The 23,224-nt window shown below is 43.3% G+C and overlaps 1 protein-coding gene across 2 annotated transcripts in view; it reads right to left on the reverse strand.

The window, feature by feature from the left end:
• VWA3B (von Willebrand factor A domain containing 3B) overlaps nt 1–23,224 on the reverse strand; it is a 983,684-nt gene that overhangs the window by 74,917 nt on the left and 885,543 nt on the right. For both annotated transcript variants that reach the window (XM_085622889.1, XM_085622888.1), the window contains one exon: nt 12,595–12,687. In XM_085622889.1, the coding sequence (XP_085479015.1) occupies nt 12,595–12,687 (93 nt within the window). The remainder of the gene's footprint in view (nt 1–12,594; nt 12,688–23,224) is intronic.

The following is a 23,224-nucleotide window of genomic DNA, read 5'->3' on the forward strand; positions in this document are numbered from 1 at the left end:
TCTGCGATCTCTTTGATTTTGGATAAGATCATTGTGATCTATGGTTTCTTTTAGGTTTTTGAGAAAACCATAGGCCTAGGCATTTTATTTTCGGGGGCCATTTGAGGCCGAGGTCACTTATAATGGAGTTTTTGCAGTGTATATTGAGAGGAAGCACCTCAGTTGTGTCTTTATTGAAACAATATCCTGAGACATGGGCGTATTTTTTTATAGTGGACATGATGTTGGATAGGGCTATATTCACTTGGGAGGTAAATAGGCGGATGTCATCGGCATAGGCTGCCACTTTCTGCGTTCTTGCTTTGAAGGAGATGCTTGTGTCAGAAGGTGTTACAGTGTTAGGGGGAATAAAAGGGGGAGAGAGGGTAGCCCTATCTGCTGCCTTGTTGGAAGCTGATGGTATTAGATAGGCCACCATTTATGCTTATTCTGGCTCAGAGTTTTATGTACAAGGAGAGGATCATTTTGATAAAGGAAGGACCTAGGATGAAGTCAGTAAGAGTGACATGGAGCAAGGGCCAAGAGACTTTGTCAAAAGCCTTCTCTGCGTCCAAAGCTATCGCAACAGAAGGCTGGTCAAGGTTGTGGGCTTTGTCTATTGTATGGCTGAAAATTTGATATTGTCCAGGCTAAATCTGCCTTTGATGAAGCCAATCTGCATGACTTTTATTGTAGCTGTATCTTTCTCAATATAAGAGACCTGATTGAAGTGCCTTTTATTGATGATTTGTTATGGGGAGAACGAAGTCTGTGCGCCACACTTCCCCTACTTCTTCTTCGTCATCATCTTTGGTGTACTACAATCCTTTCAATTTCCTTCAAAAAGATATGGAGTATTCTGATTGCAATATGTTAACTCCTTCAGTAGGAACAATGGCATCTTCGTCAAATATTCCACTTCCAACTAGCAAACATGCTTCTAAATTAATTGCTTTCTCTACACTCTCAGTTGGCAAATGTATTAAAAAAGACCAACTATCACCTGTTACATCTCCTCCGCCAATTTCCATGGAGTTACTTCTTGAGGAGATTTGAGCTCTTTGATCTTATATGGAAGAAACTAATAAACATCTTCAAACCCTAGATGATAAGTGGTCATGCAAGGAGAATACAGTTATGCAAATGGAGCATCATGTAGACTCTTTTTAAGCTGTGGTGAGTCAGGTTCCTTCTATGCAAATGGAAATCACTTACCTTAAAAAACAGGTGGAAAATCTTGAAAATCACAACAGGCGTTATAATTTGTGCATATATGGTTTGGCAGAAGGTTTGGAGGGATTTGATCCTATCCCATTTTTAAAATCATTTCTCCCAAAAGGTCTTGGTATTCATGACACTCCAGTTCTAAAATTTCACAGAGTGCATTGCCTGGGTAATGGTCCGTGTTAGACTTGGGGGTATCTAGTTGGCACAGGTATGCACTTGTGACATATAGGGACCCTCGCCTCTAGTCAGGGTAAGGGGGTACACTCCTTAAATAACCCCAGCTCACCCCCTTGGTAGCTTGGCATGAGCAGACAGGCTTATCTCAGAGGCAGTGTGTAAAGCATTTGTGAACACATACAGTAACCAAGTGACAACACTACAGATGGACAACACACAGGTTTTAAATAAAAAATAAGTATTCTTTATATAGATTTACCACAAGACCATTAAACAACAAAAACACACAATACTGTTACTTTAGATGGTAGAATTTTGCTTAGTTCTCTTTATTTCTCAAATGCAACACTTTAAGTCAATGTACCTTTTAGGTGCGACACGCAGGGCAACGAAAGTGTTGCAATGATGTTGATGCGATTAAGTTTTTGGTGCAAAAAAATAAAGAAGTGAAGATCTTCCAGATGCGGTACTCTTCTCAGATGTTGCGAGAAGACTCGACTCGATGCTTCAGCTGCAGCGGCGACACCCTTTACGCGATACGACGACAGCAGCCTTGGCAGCGGCACTCTTCTCCGACGTTGCGAGACGCTTCCGCTCGATGCGATGTTGCAGCGGCGACACCCCTTTACGCGATGCGGTGCAATGCGACTACGATGGCTGCGATGGCTACACGCTTCTTCCTCGATGGGAGACTCTTCTCTTGATGCGGTGCAATGCGTCAGCTATGATGGCTGCGATGGCGACACGCTTCTTCGGCGTTGCGAGACACTTCCTGGATGATGCGAGACACTTTCGCTCAATGCGATGCTGCAGCGGCGACACACTTTACGAGATGCAACGACAACAGCTCCGACGGCAGCACGCTTCTCCTTCTTGAGTCGCGCTTCCAGCTCCTTGCGACACACAGTCCCTCAGAAGGCCCAACAACAGCAGCAGGCACTTCGAAAGACCTCTGGGGAGCTGGGGGGTGAAGTCTGTTGTTCCTGAGACTTCAGCAGGAGGCAAGCTCTTTTCCAAGCGCTTGGAGATCCTTCACAAGTTGAGCAAAAGTACACACAAAGTTCCTTTCTCCTCTCCTTGACACTAAGGCAACCACTGCAGGCCAATCCCCCAGGTTCAGGGATAGTTTCCTCCTCAGCTTCTTCTGGTTCCTCCCTCAGAAGAGGTTCTTCTTGTTTTCCCAAAGTGATCTAAATTCTTGGGGTCAGGGTCCCAATACTTATACCCCAAAATCCTTTGTCCTCTGAGGGCAGAGGAACCTTTGCCCAGTCCAAACCAGTTCCTGAGCACTCTGTTTACCAGACTTCTCCTTTCCTTTCACAGTGTAGGGCAGAAACATCAGACGCCCCACAAGAGGTGGAGCCAGCATTGTGGAAGGCAAGTACAGCCCTGGAGCACTTTGTTGACAGGATTCCTTCTCTTCATTCACTGTGCAGGGGAGAGACATCAGCTGCTCCCCCGGAGGTGGAGCCAGCATTGTGGAGGGAAGGCACAGCCCTATTCAGGTCCCAGGTGCAACTCCTCCCACCCATCTAGATGAAGATCTCTCTATTCACCACTAGGCTGACTCATCCTGTCTCTTGGAATTCCCAGCCCTGTCACTCACAGAACCCAGACAAAGGAATACACAGCCTAGCAGAGGCAAGTTTTAATGGTTAGACAAGAAAATGCCTACTTTCTAAAAGTGACATTTTCAAACACAGAATGTTAAAACCAACTTCACTAAAAGATGTATTTTATCATTCTGAGTTCAGGCGTACTAAATTCGAATTTCTAACATGTTCCCTGAGTCAGTTAGGATTATAAAATGTAATAACCAAACTGCCCATTCTGGCCTATGGAGAACAGGTAGCCTTGCAATAGTGAAAAACGAAAATGACTGTAATTCACTATTAGAACATGCCACATACACCAGGGCATGTCCTACCTTATCCTTACAATGCACCCTGCCCTTGGGCCTACCATCGGGGTGTCTGATATGAAGAAAATGGAAGGTTTAGGGACTGGCAAGTGGGTGCACTTGCCCAGTCAGCATGACAGTACCAGACTGTACGCAGGCTCTGCATTGGCAGACCTTAGACACATGTTTACAGGCTGCTTCTGTGGGTGGCACAACCAGTGCTGCAAGCCCACCAGCAGTATTTGGATTTACAAGCCCTGGGCACTCCTGGTGCACTGTACTAGGGTCTGACAAGTAAACCAAACCAACCAATCATGGAATCACAAATCATACATCAATTTACAATAGGGAGCACTTGCACTGTGGCACTGGACAGCAGTGGCACAGTGCCCTGAGCAACTAACACCAGAAAAATACATGAGGCAACAGCGAAAAATGGAAGGGAGACCCACGCCAAGGTGCCAGGTCTAACAGTCCACGTACTGCATCATCATCTATCAAACCAAGAGGGGTTATCATTTACTTCTTAAAATATACTTACTTATTGAAGGTTCTGCAATCAGTTAAGCTTAAGGGGTGAATCTCATGGCAAAGACCTACTCTTTTCTTTTCTCAGGACGAGGCTAAAGAAACAGCGGACAGGAGAAAGACGTTTTTGGACATGAGGCCAGCGCTTCGAAGACTCAATGCCAGATTTGGCCTCTTCCACCCAAGTCTATTTAAATAACATATAACAATAAAACTGCAAAATATGAGGATCCTGCTCTATTACAGCATTTCTTGGATAATTGTAGAAAAGAAGATATGAATGTTACCTGGCTGTCTATGTCTGATTAGTTGTGATATGCTTTAAATGCTTTTCTCCTAACTGTATGCTATAACTACATATTTAGGTTTTTGGCAATTATATGTTATTTATCTTTTATGTTTCCTTCTTTTGTTAGGTGCAGTTTTCATGTCTGATCATTGTGATTCCTGGTCCGTTTGGGTGGTGTGTCCTTCCATCCCGATCCACCCTGGGTTGTGTGATCAGTAGTGCCATCTTCCTTATGTGGCTTCACCACCCTTATTTTTTCTATGTAATTTTTGGTATGTTAGCTTGTTCTTTGCATATATTGTTTCTGTTTTTCCTTTTTGTACATCCCCTTCTTTTCTCTTATCCTCTCTCCTGTCTTTTTTCTGACAATCTATTTTCTTTATTATATATTTTTCCCTTTTTCATACTTTCTATATTCTTTCTCTCTCACATCCAGCTTCATATTTACTTTCTAGTTTTTCTCCAATCCTGATACTTCCTGACTTTTTATATGCCAATCAATTTTGTTGTAATATTTTTGCATGTTCTTTAAATAATTGTCATTACTTATATGACATTGTTGTATTTTAACTGCTGTTGTTACTTGTTTCAAATTTTTACAATATTTATTGCATTATAGATGGCTTTAAGAATTATTTCTTGGATTGTTAAGGGTTTAGTCTCTCCTATAAAATGTCAGAGAGTACTAATACATGTTTCTAATTAAAAATGTGATATTGCCTTACTGCAAGAAAGTCTTTTTTTGGACAAGAGATATCTAAACTTAAACGACAATGGGTTGGCCATGTTTTTGCTTCTCCAGGCACTGGAAAACATAATGGAGTAGCCATTTAATGTCACAAACGTCTCGACATACAGGTCCTTACACAAGATACTGATTAAATGGGTAGATGGGTTTCTGTTTCTTGGTTAGTTAAAATAATCCCTATGACTATTTTTTAATCTTTATTCACCCTTTTCTCCAGGCACTTATTTTTGGCCTGATATTCTATCTAAACTGATGACTTACAAAGATGATTATTTATTAGTAGGTGGTTATTGTAACATGGTTTTTGATCCCATTATTGATCGTAACTCTAAATCTAAATTAATTCTCTCCCACATACACTCTCACTTTACATCTGCTATTCAGCAAAAGTCTCTAGAGGATGCTTGGAGACTATGTAATCCTATGCTTTTAGAATATACCTTTTCCTCCCCTGTACATTCCTCCCAATCTCGATTAGATTATTTGTTCCTTCCTAAATCACTTACACAACATATTACACACTCTGCTATAGGCTCCATATTAATCTCAGATCCTGCTCCGATCACTTTGGATTTTGATATTTTTCGGCCTACTCAAGATACTAGAAGGTAGAGATTCAATAATTCCTTCCTTTTGGATCCTAATTTTATTTAAAGTTTCAAACTTTTGCTACTACCTTTTTTCTTGAAAATGAGAGCCCGAACATTTCTCTAGAGATTATATGGGACACCTTTAAAGCTGCCTATAGAAATGTCATTATTTCTTTTGTATCTCAAAAAAAGAAAGCTTCTTTAAATAATTTGAAGTTACTTACAGCCCATATTAAACAATTAGAACACTCTTATTATCATACAAATTCTAAAACTTACCTAGAGGAATATAATAAATCCAAATTTGCTTATAATAAATTATCTACAGGAAATGCCAATTCTTTTTAGGTCGAACAGCAGCGCGCATGAATTGTCTGCAAGACCTACTGTCAGCGCAATACGGAGTGTAATCTCGCCTGCTGGTTGCAGTTGTTTACTCCTGGACTGTTTTTATTTCCTGGCTCCCTATTGGTTAGCGCTCTGATACATCACGTCCGGTTTTAGGAGAGGAGCACCTATCAACCACGGTTTCCTTACACTTGTGAGTGTTATGTGTTCTTTGGGGACTACTTTTTTACTTTATTCCCTATTAGTGTTCCTTGCGCTGTTTATTTTTTATGGCTTCGGGTGCTGTGCTTTATATTTAGCAAGGCGCCCGCTTTTATTTATTTTATAGCCCCACGCATACCTTGGATGTATTCGGGCGCCGCACTTTATAATTAGCGCAGCACCCGCTTTAATGAATTTTTTTAGCCCCACGGATGTCTTGTATGTCTTCGGGTGCTGCACTTTATATTTAGCACGGCGTCCGCTTTTATTTATTTATTTAGCTGTACCCATACCTTGGATGTTTCGAGTGCCGCGCTTTATGTTTAGTATAAAGCCCGCTTTTCTTTATTTATTTAGCTGCATGCCACTAGGAAAGGCATCAGAGAAGTTGTTTTGGTATGGAGTCTGTTATAATCACAGATTAGATAGAGCATACGTTTTTCCGGTTTCCCTTGCTTTCAAGCAAGTCTTTCTATGGTTACCCGTAACTAATTTTTTAGATATGTCTGCATACAAAAACATTTTCAGAATCCCCGAATTGAAGAAGTACCTGAACACCCATGAATACTTTTTATATTGTATTTATTGTATTAGTTAATCATTTTCGCTTTTTCTTACTCTCTGCTTTTAGAATAGTCATTATATAGTGGTTATGTTTAGTCTAGATGAATATGATGTCATTTTTTCCTTCTCTTTTTTTTACCTTATATCTTACATATCTAATGACTTAACAATATTTTGTTAATTGGTTTTATCTTGTATTTTATTATATTGTACTATTCTATTTATAAATAAAATCTTTCTTTTAAATAAAAACATTTTTTTTAAAAGAAAGGACAAGGGAGAGAGGAAGGGAAGGAAAGAGTAAAGGTGGAGTGAAGGACAAGCGACTACTTACCCAAACAGCTTTGTCGTCCAGTTGGTGTTGCAGACGGATTTGCTACACACCAAGAGCTTGCAGCGTTTTTGCTTCACAAGTTGGCAGCTCCAGAAATCCTCTCACTGGCTGGAATGCTCTAACTAGATACACTAGACGCAGAAGCATGCACAGTGTATTCTGTTTAGAGCATACAGCACATGACCCTGCCTCACGAAGCCATGAGTTGGGTCTCATGACTCTGTGATGTAAGGCCCTCTTTCAAAGGCTGCAACCCCTCCCTTCCCAACTCCTCACCCTGTAACGACTTGGGAAAGGGAGTGATGGTGAGAGGCATCTTTTGATGATTCACAAGCAGCCCCGGGAGTACAGGGCTGATATTGTACACGCCCAGGGCTGCTTTAAAATGTGGCGCTGCATCACATCATTACTGGGCAGTCCCTGAGGACCCCAGGTATTGAAGACCTGGGCTGGCAGCATGTCAGCCCAAAGGCTGCTTACATTTCAATGCTGGAATGGCCGCCATATAATTGGCACAGGCCCACTAGCGCATGTGCCTATGAAAAACTGCCTGGTCTGCTGGACGTCCATTTTGGGGAACGGAGTGCGGACTAGGAAGGCTAAGTAAGGCACTCGGTGCCTTCACTATAATGCAAATAAGGAGGTGGTAATTTCCCTTTGCAATGAATGGTATTTCAGCTGTAATTAGAAGGGCGGAGCTCCTCCACCCACCCCAAGAAATTACTGCTGCCTGTCCCACCTAATAGAGCACGCTTTAGCCCCAAAGATGGGCAAACGCTATGCAACATATGTAGAAACAGTACAAAAGGTGACAGGGCAAGCACCGTTTGACAGTCATGAAGCAAAAGGCAGGGCAACTGAGAGGTTCATACAATGGGCGTTCAACAAAAAAAAAATCAAAATCATGGACAGAGGCCCACAAAACAGCAGTGGTGCATTTCAGCAAGATCGCAACAGGTAGGGACTCCACAAGCTCATATTACATAAGGGTGACCATAAAAGGGTGGTTGGGGCTCGAGGGACCTACAAAGGATACAAGACTACCAATCGAATTTCACACACTAACACAACTGGTGGGGTGCTGTAAACAGTGTGCACAGATCATTTTAGGCAACACTGTTCAAGGCATCATTCACAATAGTGTTTTTCAGGGCATTCAGGGTAAGCAAACTAGTGGCCCCTTCAAAGCAAGGGGAATGCGAGGCGTGCTTACAGAAGCAAGACATACAGCTATGCATGGGGCAGATGCAAGTGCTACTAAGGAGGTCCAAATCAGACCAGCTGGCTAAAGGCATCAAGGTGCAACTGAAGTGCCTCTCGCACCACACCTTATGCCTGGTGTGCACTATCAGGAGATACTTGGTGCTGAGGCCAAAATGGGATGGGGTCTGTTCGGACACAACAATGGGAATGCCTAAGCGTTTTTCAGTTCAAGATGGTTCTAAGGATGGCATTGGCCAAGGCAGTGCTGCCAGCTGATCGTTTTGGCACACACTTGTTCTGCATAGCGGCGGCAACCTCTGCGGCTTGTTTTGAGCTGTCTCCAGAAGGAATCAAGGCAGTGGGGAGATGGCGCTCCAATGTATATAGAAGCTATGTCAGAGGGCAGCACCCTGGGCAAAATTAGAACGGAGCAAGCCCCCCTTCCCAACCAGCACTAAGCACATCCTCCTTGGGAAAAGCAAACAGGGGGGCAAGGAGAAGGCGTGGTCCTGACTGTTCTTACATCACAACAGCTACAGAGTGCAAAGCAGTATGGGTGGTCAGGCACTAGTTCGTGCACAGGATCCAAGCCTGGTGGATACAGGGTGGGCCAACGAATGGCGATCAGACAGACATTGAGTGGCTTGGGCTGCCCGGAATGCAATGGGACCAATTGGGACCTACCCTCAAGGGTTACATGCCAGCTGGCAAAGGAAGCCTGATATGCTGATTATAGACCCGGGAGGCTATGCCCTGGCCCAGCTGGGCAGGAGGGAGCTCCTGGATCACATTAGGATAGATTTAGCAGAGGCATTGAAGTTATTTGGCAACACTTCCCTGGTCTGGTCAGAGATCATACTGAGGCAGAAATGGAGAGGCACTTAGTCAAACAGGAGCCCTGGATAAATCACAAAAGATATTGAAAGTGGCAGTGAAAATTTTGCATCAGAAACGGATGGGAGAGCATCCGACACAGCCTCATCAATCTACAGAGGCCGGAATACTTTCATAGTGACAGAGTACACCTGACTCCAGAGAGGACACAAGTGTTCTGGTTCACTCTATGGGCAGCCATGAGGCTAGAGGGCTGCAAATGAAAAGACCGAAAGCTCGGGGGGAGCAATCATCGGGAAGTAACTTGCTGGCGGCATGGTAGAAAGGAACACAAGGATGATGGGGAGGCCTCACCCAACACAGCGTGTGGCAGGACTACTACCGCGGGATGCCTTACACCAGGGTAAGACAGTCAATGGAGGGGGTAGATGAAACATGGCACTCGAAGCCCAGGTCTGCCGGAGCAGGATGCAATGAACCATCAAAGGTAGCAAGTTAAGCCTAAAAGGGAAAACAGGAGTACCCACCCACACAAAAGGAAAAACGCCAATGCAAAGACTCAAGTTCCTCACAAAACCGATGGATTGATTTAAGGTGAATTGAATTATGATTGACAGGTGGTGACAAGGCAAAGATGCAGAATGTGATTTGTGGTCTTTCAGATTTGGTGTATCATAAAAATGTCAAATTGATTTATGATGGTCCATAGCAAATGATTTTATGACCCCGAATGGGTCATAAAAGTATTGCAATGATTTGTGATAAACCTATTGAGAAGGTGTTATAGCCCCATAGAAAATATTGGTAAGGGGCAAGTGCTGTACATCAATGTTTAAATAAACTGCGGCCAATATTTCCACACTACCAAAAGATCTATGTGTCTCATTATTTGGGAGTAGGCTGCATGCAGGGGTTTCTGCCTGAGGCAGCTGTTGTAATGCGGAAGGTATCACAGCACCAGTGTTCTGCCTAACCGAGACCCCTGGTAATGCTACTCCTAGGAGTTTATACTAATATTAGGTTCATCTCAGTAAAAAACCTGCAGAACAGAATGACTCTGCTACTGACTGCTGACCCCCACACATAGTGTTTGTGTTCTGGAACCAAAACAGGACTCTAGAGGGTGTCAGGAGTACAAATACATTAACTTGCCCCTTTTGCTTGCCTGGGACGTGTGCAGACTGCATTATGCTCATTCTGATTCTTAGGACACACACAACTACTGCCAAATCAAATTGTGTATTCCTGGCTCCCAACATGTGGGTGGAGCCAAGCCCCTCTCCTGGTGGTTCTCATATGATTGTCTGGCGACAGCTGCATTGTCAAAGTTAGACCATAACCGTTAAGGTAATCCATTTCAGTGAGGTTGTTCCTGTTTACATTTCAAATTATAATTAATCTACTTCCCTAAGAGTATTTGCTTTTTGCAGGATGTTGTTTTTCTGTATGCTTTTTTACTGCAGCATATTACTCTTGTATAGTGGGTACTATGAACTTGGCGGACAATAGGTGTCTGTCTGAGCTTAAATTGATGGTAGGCATTTATAATGGGCCACTATTGAGAGCTCTGGAGCTGAGGCAGAAGGCAATTTAGTGGCTCACAATGACTGTCAGCGGGCTCATATAGGTGTTCAGGATACTCGCACATCCAGTCTTTGTCCCTTCTGAAGAGCGATGGTGATATGTGCCACTTGTACTTGTGAGTATGAGAGAAAGTTTCTGAAGGAGGTATTGAAGCTTGACATATTGACAATGTGAAAATAATGGAAAATGAAGTCTTACAGGTGACGGTGCGCTGCAGGGTTGGTGAAGTGCAGGAGATACAAAGAAGTATGTGTATGAAGAGAGAGTGAAAAGAGGGTATGGAAGAGGAAAGAGATGAGCTGTGAAATATACAATTGGAGCATTTGAAAATGTTGTGAGGAGAAAAAGGAAGTGTCTCACAGAGGCTACAGAGAAAAGTGTTGTGTAGGGGAGAACAGAAGTGACTGCAACACTCAGAAGAGCACTACTCCCATCATAGACCTCACTAACGTGTAATTCACAAACTCATATTTTCATAATTGAAATATTTTCATTTATATTTTTTCTACAACAATATCATTGTTACTGATTATCTGATACTGCTAACAAGTATTGGCAAAGCCAATAGGTCTGACTTGGTTTAGGCACATGCCTGTTATGGTGTGACATGTCTGGGCGTACTAACAGAAAGGTCACAGAGAGGTCCTCAAATACTAGTCAGGTCGCACAACCTGTGAAACACAGAATTGTGGTTTACATGCTTTAAGCCATGCCATTAATTCCATAGGACATGACTCTTCAAAAGGATTCATAGTCACACTTTCTTAGACATGCCCCTTGTAGAACCACCCACCCCCATATTTTTCACAAATACAGAATATTGAATGGACTTGAAACATGAGGAATAGTAAAGGAAGACCTGACATGTTTCATTTAGTCACAGCAGGTGCTGTTGGTCTCAGTTTGATAGTGGATTACCGGGCCATTCACAATACCTATTAGGTGAAGTGGATCCTCAAGAAAATTGTGTGGTACAGTGTTCAAGAAGACTTTTAAGGATTCATGTTCATGTTAATAAGGGAAATGTCAGACAGCAGTCTTGAGAAGAAATGTGGTGTTATGAACATGTTCAGGCATGTGTAAGGTTGAAGTCCTTTAGGGCTTATGTAGATGGTGAAACCGACTGATTATGAGATGGGAATTACCCATAGAAGATGTAGCAACAATGGTGAAAATATTGATGTGATTCCAGTACCTGTGGAAGAAGGGTAATTCTTAGCATACAAGGCCACAAGGTTCTAACCATAAACAGCATCAATAACAGTTACAGTGATTGCAGGCTTTCTATGGAAGAAAAGGAAATTCTAAACATACATGGCAGAATTAATCTAACCATAATCATAGCATGAATAACAGAGTTACAGTGATGACCAATTATGCAGCATTGGCAAGAGTAGAGCATACAAATGAATGAAAATCAGTTTTATGTATACGAAGAATGCTTGACAATTCCTTAATAGAAAATGCTTACTAGAGAAAAGATTGCAGTTCCATGACCTACTCTGTACACCCTAATATTAAATAAAACAGCATTGTGTAATTTATTAGATGCAATAGATTCAGAGGTTATAAAATAGTTTTTTTCTCATAATAGGCCAACACAAGGTTACATAGCTCTTCTACGAGATAATTAAAATGTGTTTAGTGTTGTGTTGGGAATTCATACAATCTGTATACATTATCAAGGATGCAAGAAATGAAGATTATTGTTCTTGGGATGTATCTCAATTTGTTTGAAATGGCAAACATTTGCCAACTAATACCATATTTCCACTCTTGTTGACATGTTTGTCCCTTTAAATCTTCAGGGCTGAGGGATACAGGAAATTATCTTGCAACACCAAATATTTTAACTTGCTAGGAGGGGCCTAGCAGGAACCTCGTTTTGCCCAATAAAGATTTTTATTTTTAGTAGGGGGGTATAAGACACCTTCTCAAAGGATAAACTATTGTACAGTTAGTAACATGCTGCTTTGTTCTGCCACTTCAAAGCATGTCCAAAACCAACGGTCATTAATGGATGGCCCCTATGCCTCAGAAATAACCATACTTTGTCTATGAACATAAAAGAAATACAATACCACTTACCACAAGTTGGAAGGTGGAAGAAACTTGAATAACTTTGCCTGGACAATAGCTATCATGGTGTAATGGATGACGGCCAATGACATAGTCTTCTTCCTATGGACAGAAAACAAAAGATGTTAGGGAAACATTACAAAGATTAACCGATTGCCACAAGGAGCACCAATTTTATTTTGAGAATAGTTTCAGGGGATTATACAATTTAATAAAAATAAATCTGTGTGTCTGGATGTGGTATTTCTCTGTTGCCAGAAATTATATTTGCAGTAGATAAAATCTCATTTAGTTTGTCAACACAAAAGCATTACAGAGTTTCACATTTCTGAAAAGTGTAGCTTTCAGGAGTATTGACAATATTTGCTGAAATGGTTTTGGGCTGTAACTCTAATTTGTGACAGCAAATCTAGCCTAAGGGCCTGATTTAGAGTTTGGAGGATGGGTTACTCCGTCACAAACGTGACGGATATCTCATCTGCCGATATACAAGTGCTGCAGGATTTAATGAACTTGTAATACGGCGGATGGGATATCCATCACGTTTGTGATGGAGTAACCCGGTCCACCAGACTTTAAATCCGGCCCTAGGTCTAATTTGTGCGTACAAAAAAACTGTTAAGAATCAGATCAGAGAATGGTAAGGACAACAATCAGTGGAGCAGCGTGTCCTCTTTATGTAAAAAACAATAAATGGGTAAGCAGAGTTTGCTCATCCCCAGTTCACAGGCTTTCACTAAGGATGAAAGCAATTCCTGTCTTGGAAAAGCCCAAGGGCAATTGTGGTCTATCACCATCAAGGAAACTGAAAAAGTGGAGAGATTCACTAAAGTCTTCAGAGTTCATACAGAAGCAAGGTAAATGTGTTGAAAGCTGTGAGAGGATTTTGCTTGTACATGACCAGGCCTCATATTGTGATGGGTAAGTCGCCCTTTCAACTGATGTGAGGAAAAAGAGTATCCTCTGACCTTTGTCCTTTCTGGATGAGGACAATTGTGGACAGGAAGGAAGCTTTTGGTTTGTTATGGAAGGAAACTAAGGCAAGCACGGTCTAGAAGAGTGTGTTGGAAAGGAGAAGGGATGGTTCTGTGCCAAAAGTCCATGTTGGAGATTAAAGTCATATCAAGGATCCTGTGTTGATGGAGAAGAGCCTTTCTAGGTTCTGAGTACCAGTGTAGGTTGAAGAGATCTACGGGAACTTGGTTTGTGTCTAGGGGAATTAGTGATGAACACAAGTGGTGGAGTTTCTGAGTTAGATGGGGTTGGTGATGAAGGAATGGAACTATGTTTAACAAGGGCAATGATAAGCTTAGAGTGGACATGGATTCTGAGGACCTGGAAAGTGGGCATAAAATCTGTCCAAAAAAGTCTAAGAAACATATGATGGGGGGAGTTGTAACAGAAGTGGCATGGTACTAGTATCAAAAGAATTTCTCACAGAGTTAGATAATATACAATTTCTTTCTTTTTCAGTCGCGTATTTTATTCTGTTCCTTTTCAAATGTATGTCTTATATTGCTGCCCCTGTGCTAATTAACTTTCGGAATTATTCTTTATGTTTGTTTATGTTGGAACGTCCATACACTTAACACTTAAAACAAGTTCCTTTGATGTATGTTTTTGAGGTATTTCATGTCAATATCGACTCGAGAATATTGTGCTACGAGAGTATTATAAACAAAATATAGTGGAATAAAATACTGGCAAGGTAAATATATATAAGTCTAGGTTTACTTTACTTAACTCCACATACATGTACCTTGACGATATCTGTGTTTATATTGTCAATGTACGCAGATTTGGTTATACTTAGCTATATGCACTTAATTTCCGGATATTTTGGCTATGATATTTTGATAGCACAATGTTTCTGCTGTTGACATTTTGACACACAACCATTTCAAACTCTACAATAAACTTGCTGGTTTTCTTATCAACCCTCTTTATTGACTTGTCAACACTTTACTCAGACACACAGCAACAGTTACTCAAAGCAGTGAAAAGTATAATGACTTTTCCAAAAGCAAAATTTTAATACCAAATATGGCATCTTAGTATCCACACCACACATTACAGTACAAAAAATATGTGCAGGCTCTACATGGCTAGAGGTGAGTGACTTAATACTTCTATGGTGTGCTGCATCCCCTAACGTTTCTGTTGTTAGGTCTTGCATAAATCCCACGTAGTCTCTTATCCTGGACATCTTTTTATCCCTTGCAGGGACCATGGGCCAAGTACACTTGCTATAAAGATGGTTTTAAAACCAATACCATCCAAACTATGTCATCCCAAGATGGCACATGGATGAGCTACACTACCTAGCTTGTGCATGCAATCTACAATCCACTTCATGTACAGTTAGATGTTTTAAAAGACCAAACTATGGAACATAAATGGATAATTTAATTAATCTAAAATGTTTCTCCACCTCACCTTCTTTTCCTGAAAAAATTCTACCTGAAGAAGGAATTATAATACTGCTAACTCGTGTCTTCTTACACTCTAGCGCAAACAAAAAGCATCCCTTTTCTCCAGAGTGGGGATTACAGTTCTAGACAAATGGCAATCTAGACTCTGCTTGGGGCATAAAGGACAATATGCTTACCTTTGGTAATGCCTTATCTGCTCGAGACTCTATCTAGCCACAGATTCCTTAGCTTAGAATTATCCCCAGGTGTCAGACTGGATCTGGAAACTTTTCGTGAGCAGTACCCCTGCAAGCTGGTAGGCGGTGTCAATCAGCTCCGAGTGGCATAGTCAGCGTCGTCCATGGTGAACGGTGCATAAATAGGCGCCACACCAGAGCGCTGTCATCATGTACTTTTTGCGACTTTACACGTCAGGAGCATGGAGCCATGTAGAACACTGACCACTAGTGTGGAAAGTTAGGGCAGTGAAAGGGGAAAGCCCTGTCACTAGAAATCCATTCACAGAGCAGGGAGGGTGGGTGGTTCAGTAAAGCATCTGCGGCTAGATAGGGTCTCTACCAGATAAGGCGTCACCGAAGATAAGTAACTTGGCCATCTGATAGAGACTTCTAGCCGCAGATTCCTTACATTTGAATGAATACCCAAGCAATACCTCCCTAGAGGTGGGCCTGTAAAACAATTTCATGCCAAAAAGTCCTGCAGGACCGAATGGGCAAAGTAAGAATCCCGACGGACCTGATTGTCCAAGCAGTAAGGTTTTGTGAACATGCGCAAGGAAGCCTACATTGCTGCATGACAGATGTCTAGAACCAAAAGTTTGCATGATAACGCAGTTGTCGCAGCCACAGCTCTGGTGGAATGAGCACACAAACCCTCAGGGGGTTGCTTCTTGGCCTATGCGTAGCAGTGTTTAATGCAGAGCACGATCGATAGAACATGGTCCGATTCTGCACAGCTTACCCGTAGCACTCTGACAAACCACACGAAGAGTTGCTCGTCCACCCGGAATGCTTTCTTGTGGTCAAAGTAGGATGATATGCTTCTTTTGGGTCCAGACGCTGGAGTAGCTCCTCTTCTTGGAGTTGCTTCTCTTCTTTAGAGGGATGCAGCAGAGCATTAAAAGTAGGGAGGGTGATGGACTGGCCTACATGAAAGGGAGTGACAGCTTTCGGCAGAAAGGAAGCTCTAGTTCATAGAACCAATTTGTCTGGGTAGATGTTCAGGTATGGAGGCATTTATGCCGAGGCCTGAAGTTCACTGACCCTACGGGCAGAGTTCATTGCCCCCAGTAAGTCCGTCTTGATGGTAAGGAACCTAAGAGGGTTGTACAAGGGCTCAAAGGGAGCGCACATCAGGACAGTCAGGACAAGATCTAGATCCAACTAAGGCATTATAAAGGGAGAGGGAAGAAACATATGTTGCAAACCTTTCAAGAACCTACGTACATTAGGGGATTTGAAGAGGGATGGCTGGTCAGACAACCTCAGAAAGGCTGAGACAGCAGAAAGAATACCCTTTATGGTGCCCAAAGCAGAGCCCTGCTGGGCAAGGAAAAGAATAAAGAGAGGAACCTGAGAAAGGGGAGCAGAAAGGGGGTCAACCTGCTTTTCGGCACACCATGGCGCAAACTTGCCCCACTGGCAGGTGAATAACCATTTTGGTGGAGGAACATCTGGCTGCCAGAATAACATCACAGACTTCAGGCAGAAGGTTGCAGGCTATCAACTGTCACCACTCAATCTCCAAGCAAGAAGGCAGGGTGTTGATAGGTTTGGATGGAGAATCCTTTCCTGCTGCTGCAACAGAAGATCCTCCTGAAGGAGCAGCCCGATTGGAGGACCGATGGCCAGGCTCAACAGTTTGGGATACCAAATTTTCAAAGCCCAGTCCAGAGCCACAAGGATGACTTAGACCCAGTCATCTTATCTTCTTGAAAACTCTGGGCAGAAGTGGTATGGGCAGAAAGGCATACAGGAGGCCTGAGCTCTACTCAAGGCAAAAAGCGTCTCCTAGCAAGAGCCATATTGGAAACTCCAGCACGCAGAACTGCTGACATTACGTGCAGTCGGGAGTGGTGAACAAATCTAACCAAGGCTCTCCCCACTGCTAAAATTAGACCTTGCACCGCCTTCAGATGGAGATGGCATTTGTGATCCACTAGGCATTGTCGGCTGAGTTAGTCCGCCCTGGTGTTCAGAGCGATATCAAAGGAGATGATGGACGGAGCATAAGAGCAAATCAAGCACTCACCCCCAGTCAACTGATCTGGGTTTAATCCATCATCATTCTTTAGCTCACTCCACCACCCCAGTTCAGACATGGCCATATGCAAATCAGTCTGACCCTGTGCCTCATGGGAACAGTCCAGCCCGAACTGCCAAGCCATGTCTTCCCTGGACCGGAAACAAGCATCCTGGAACCGGTTTCAGGTTCATAACCCTTGCCAGCTAGGCTATCTTGAATCCAGTGGCAAAGTGAGCAAGGGACCCACGTCTGGGCATACCCTGCCAACTTAGGGCGAACAAAGCGATACCAAAGGAGATTATGGACGGAGCGTAACAGCAAATCAAACACTCACCCCCAGTCAACTGATTTGGGTTTAATCCATCATCATTCTTTAGCTCACTCCACCAACCCAGTTCAGACATGGCCATATGCAAATCAGTCTGACCCTGTGCCTCATGGGAACAGTCCAGCCCGAACTGCCAAGCCATGTCTTCCCTGGACCGGAAACAAGCATCCTGGAACCGGTTTCGGGTTCATAACCCTCGTCAGCCAGGCTATCTTGAATCCAGTGGCAAAGTGAGCAAGGGACCCACATCTGGGCATACCCTGCCAACTTAGGGCGAACAAAGCGATACCAAAGGAGATAATGGAAGGAGCATAAGAGCAAATCAAACACTCTCCCCCAGTCAACTGATCTGGGTTTAATCCATCATCATTCTTTAGCCCACTCTGCCACCCCAGTTCAGACATGGCCATATGCAAATCAGTCTGACCCTGTGCCTCATGGGAACAGTCCAGCCCGAACTGCCAAGCCATGTCTTCCCTGGACCGGAAACAAGCTTCCTAGGACCGGTTTCTGGCATTTCAGCCGTCTTCAGCCAGGCTTGTTTGAATCCAGTGGCAAAGTGAGCAAGGGACTCACGTCTGAGCATACCCTGCCAACTTATGGCGAACAAAGCAAAACCAAAGGAAATGATAGACGGAGTGTTGAACATTGCATGCACTCACCCCCAGTCAACTGATCTGGGTTTAATCCATCACCGTTCTTTAGCCCACTCTGCCACCCCAGTTCAGACATGGCCATATGCAAATCAGTCTGACCCTGTGCCTCATGGGAACAGTCCAGCCCGAACTGCCAAGCCATGTCTTCCCTGGACCGGAAACAAGCTTCCTAGGACCGGTTTCTGGCATTTCAGCCGTCTTCAGCCAGGCTATCTTGAATCCAGTGGCAAAGTGAGCAAGGGACCCACGTCTGGGCATCTCTGGGAGATGCATTGCACAAAGCCCATCTGGCCCCATGTCAGAGTCAGGGATCAGAATGGGGACGCACCTTCAGGAGCGTCGGTATTGGGATCAGCATCAGGGAAGGTCAAGGTGACATAACTGGTGCCGGTCTGGATCCATCTGTGGATCCAAGGGGCCTGATTGCCGTTTGGGCCAAAGCCACTGGCATGGATCCAGTAGGTGCCCCAACCAAACCTACGAGGCTCGAAGTTGCGCCAGAGTTGGGCCAAATATGAGGTGCATAGTCTCATAAAACTCTCTTAATTAGGCAGGAGTCGCTCCGGCTCCTAGAAACTCGGGAAGAGGTGGAGACAGCCCAGGCACTGGCTCAACCACGGAGCCAGGGCTCAAATGTTGACGTACCCTCGTCTCGTCGGCCGATTGACACAGAGAAGTCGAAGACCTCTTCAACTTCATCTTCATTCCTGTAATCAACTCAACCACTTTACTTCTTTTTATTAATAGCTTCATGGAATTAATGTGTAACGAAAGTCAAATCCATTCTCCATTGTCTATTTTCCGATCCCCTAAGCGGGTTCGTTATAAGTGCCTTCACTGGTTTTTTTAAAAACGACAGGCGCTTTATAAAAGATATTCGATTCCTGTAATCAACTCAACCACTTTACTAGCTGACATTTTGCCACTAGCAGGGATCACACAATCCTCAGAACTCACCTTAAAATGGGCGTCGGCAGGATTTGGTAAGGTCTCAGATTTCCTGAGGAATGGAAAATGGCTGACTACGATCGAAATGGCGCAGTTAATTGTTAATGATTTTATTCTTTTGGGGTCATATAACATCTTCCATAAATTCCTTGCTGAGCTAGATGTTTCTCAAATTAGCGAACAACATCAGCTAGCCAACGAACGTTTAGAAGATGCATCTGGCAGGAAACCTGGGGCATGGAAAAAGCGCTTAGCCTCAGTTAGGGCCCTAGATCTTGGGCAGAAAGCTATCAAAAAATGGATGGATTGTGAAGACCTAGAAATCTCTGCCAACTTGTGGTCAACTATCAATAATCTTAATTTCAGTACGCTTAGAGGTGCAAATTGGCGTAGGATGCTTTTCTTTATCAAATGGCAACTTTACCGAACCCCTCTATCTCTTTTGAAAATGTATGCCAATCATTCACCACACTGCTTACGCTGCATTAATTATCCTTTAGCCAATTGGTCGCATATAATGTTACAATGCCCCAGGATTCAGAAGTTCTGGAAGGACATCTTTTGCCATTGGGAAATCGAATGTGGAACTCAATTAGCAGTGAGTGATTTGTCAATTGTTATTGGTTTTGATCCTGACCTTTCCCTTTCTGATCATCTGGTTAAATTTTTATATATTGCGATGGCAGTAGCTAGATCACTTTTATTGCAAAGGTGGCGCACCGATGCGATCCCTTCTGTCCTGGAATGGGCCCATAAAATGAAAGCAGTTAGAAAAAGTGAACGCACTTATGCATTATGTGTGGGGGTATTACGAAGTTTGGAAAAATATGGGCTACGTATTTTGACTGAGATTGAGAGGGGCTATTACCTTATGTATGTGGTTAAAAAACTACTTTTTGCATTTTTTGCGTGTATTTGTCCCTGACCTCTTAGTGCTTTGTGTATTATATAGGAACATGTGGAAATGTTATGTTTGCCTAAAGGTAGATTTTTTTTTTTTTGATGGATGTATTGGTTTTAATGGACTTAATGTACTGCAATTTTTGGACTTCAATAAAAAATGTAAATAAAAAAAATAAAAAAAAGAACTTCATCTTTTTTCTTGTGGGACTTACCCGATGACCCGACGGCTTCGAGAGCGATGAGGGTCTCTGGACTCCGTGACCGCTCCATGGACCTTCCTCTCAACCGGGATCTGGATCGTCGTGGCATCGCATGTCAAGCCACCTGGAGCTTGAGGGATGGCTCCTTCAAGGCCTTCAGGTTGATGGGGTGGCAATCGGAGCAGGCCTTCGGATTGTGGTTGTGCTCAAGGCACCAAAGGCATACAAGGTGTGGGTCTGTCACAGACATCAAGCGGTGACAGGCATCCCAGGTCTGGAAACCGGCCTTCTGAGATACCATTCCTGCCACACCAGGAGGCAAACCTCAAAAAGACTCAACAAAAAATACAAAAAAAAGTTAGTCAAAAAGTGACTAAGGGGTAGCTCTGTCCAGATCTGTGATGACTGGCAGGGAAAGAAAAGAACTAATGTCAGTGCGCTGGGATGAGAATAAAAAGCTAATTTAATTCATCCAAAATGTTCCTCCATCTCGCCTTCTTTTCCTGAATTTTCTGTCTGAAGAAGGAATTGTAATACTGCTGACTTATGTTTTCTTACACTTTAGTGCAAACAAAAAGCATCTGTTGGAAATGGTCGTTTTTGTTGGCCTTAAGACTCTATGCACTTTACCAATGCTAACCAGTGCTGAAATGCTTCTGCTCTCTCCTCTAAACACGGTAACATTGACTTATTCCCAATAGGCATATTTATTTACTTATAAGTCCCTAGTAATGTGCACTACATGTGCCCAAGGCCTGTAAATTAAATGATACCAGTGGGCCTGCAGCTCTGATTGTGCCATCCACCTCGGTAGCCCTTTAACCTTGTTTTAGGCCTGCCATTGCAGAGTCTGTATATGTAAATTACACTGCCATTTCGACCTGGCATAATAAACCTTTTGCCAGGCCCAAAACTTCCCTTTTTATACATATAAGCCACCTCTAAGGTAGGCATTGGATAGGCCAGAGGGCAGGGTGCAATGTACTTAAAAGGCAGTACATACTTTTAAGAATTGCATATCCTGGTAGTGAAAAACACTTAAATTAGTTTTTCACTACAGCAAAGCTTATATCTCCCATAGGATAACATTGGAATTACCTTACTCAATTTTATAAGAATAATTACAAATATGAAGATATAACTAAATCTAGTTTGGTGTCTCTGGAATCACAATTTTAAACCCAAATTTATGATGAAGTCAGAATTTAAATTGCAATTCTTAAAATGCAACTTTTAGAAAGTTGGCATTTTCTTACTTAAGCCATTTGCTGCCTGCTGCCTGGGTTGGTGACAGAAGGGCTTTTGTGTTTTCCCCCTAGACAGCCACACATAATGGGAGCTTATGTGTGACTTGATGGGCCATCCTGGCAGGGTGGGAGGGAGGAGCTGGACTCAGCCTCACTTACACCTGAATAGGCTGTGTCCTGCCCCGATACAAAGCCCTGTAGTGAGTCTAGAGCCAGGGCAGGAAGGGCAGGGCCTCTGTGCACGTCCAAGGCCTGTCTTTAAAGTCTCTCCCACTTCAAAAGCACCACTGGGTATAGTCATGGGTACTGGACCTCAGACACCATCCAGTGCAACCGATGCATCCTCTGCTAAGCGTCGCATCCCCGAGCAGAACTGATGCATCTTCTCGGCTGAGTGATGCATTTTCCAACAGAACCGACGCATTGCCGCTGTGGCGTGAAATGGATCTGTCGCAAAAGACTCACATCACCACCTGCATCCCGCACCTTGGGACCGACGCATCATCTTCGGAACCGTCACTGTGCAAGGCTTTTACTAGCGCAAGCTCCTTGCATCCCTTGTCGATGGCAGCCTCGATGATGTTGAAACTCCGCATCGCAGCTTCACCCCTTATCGGAACTGACGCATCATCTTAGCTGCGCCTTGCATTCTTGACACTGGCCTTCGCATTACAAACCTCGTTGACAGGATCCTTGACGTGAACACATCTGGACCTCGCAACTGCAGCCACGTTGCATCTCGCATCTTCGACAAGGTTCCATGCAAATGCAAATGCAAATGCTCCATAACCAGGATTTAAGGTACTTTGGTTCAGCAGGCCAAACTGGGTCCCTGTAGCCAGCCCTCGATCCACTGCGGTCGACCTGAACTTTTGACTTTGTATGATCTGGCATGACCAGATATCCCTGGTTGGTACTTTCTTTTTCTAAGCGCTATTTCACAGTTTATTCTTTAAAAAATTCATAACTCAAGTTCTACTGATTGGATTTTTGTTATTTTGGTCTTGTATTTAATAAATTAAGCGCTGTTTTTGTAACCTTGTGTGGAATCTTTTTGTGTGGTGTTTTCACTGATTTACTGTTTGAAGTGTTGCTTAAATACTTTATACATTGCCTCTAAGTTAAGCTGGAATGCTCAGTGCCAAACTACTAGAGGGTGAGCACAAGATAATTTAGGGTTTGCTTGTGCCTTACCCTGAATAAGATTGTGCTTATCGCTTGACCAGGGCTTGGCCCCAGTCAACCAGTAACCCAATTTCTAACAGTATCCCTCTTCTCCATTGGGGTGATTGCATTTCTAGATAAATGGCAATGTAGACTCTGCTTTGGGCATAAAGATGACATATTTATTGCCCTTCCAGTAGTAGCTTTCAGTTGTCTCTGTGGGAGATGGATGTTGAGATCACCTGCTGGCTTTTATGGTAGGGTTTGGGTAGGGCCCAACTGCTGTTGAAACCTGTTTTTGGCCAAAAAGATTCGGTCTCACTGATATATTCAGTGAGACCGAATTTTACCCCCATTACAATCCCCAGAGGACCCTGAGATCCTCCAATAACAATCTACTAAAACCATCCAACTTCAACCTAAAAACCAAAGGGGTTAAAACCCTCACCCACTTATCTTCTAGAGCCTGGAATTCCATGCCCCAGCACCTGAGGTCCCTAACCAAGGAAATCCATAT

This window comes from Triturus cristatus, chromosome 8, assembly GCF_964204655.1.
Source record: "Triturus cristatus chromosome 8, aTriCri1.1, whole genome shotgun sequence".
NCBI classification, from domain to species: Eukaryota; Metazoa; Chordata; class Amphibia; order Caudata; family Salamandridae; genus Triturus; species Triturus cristatus.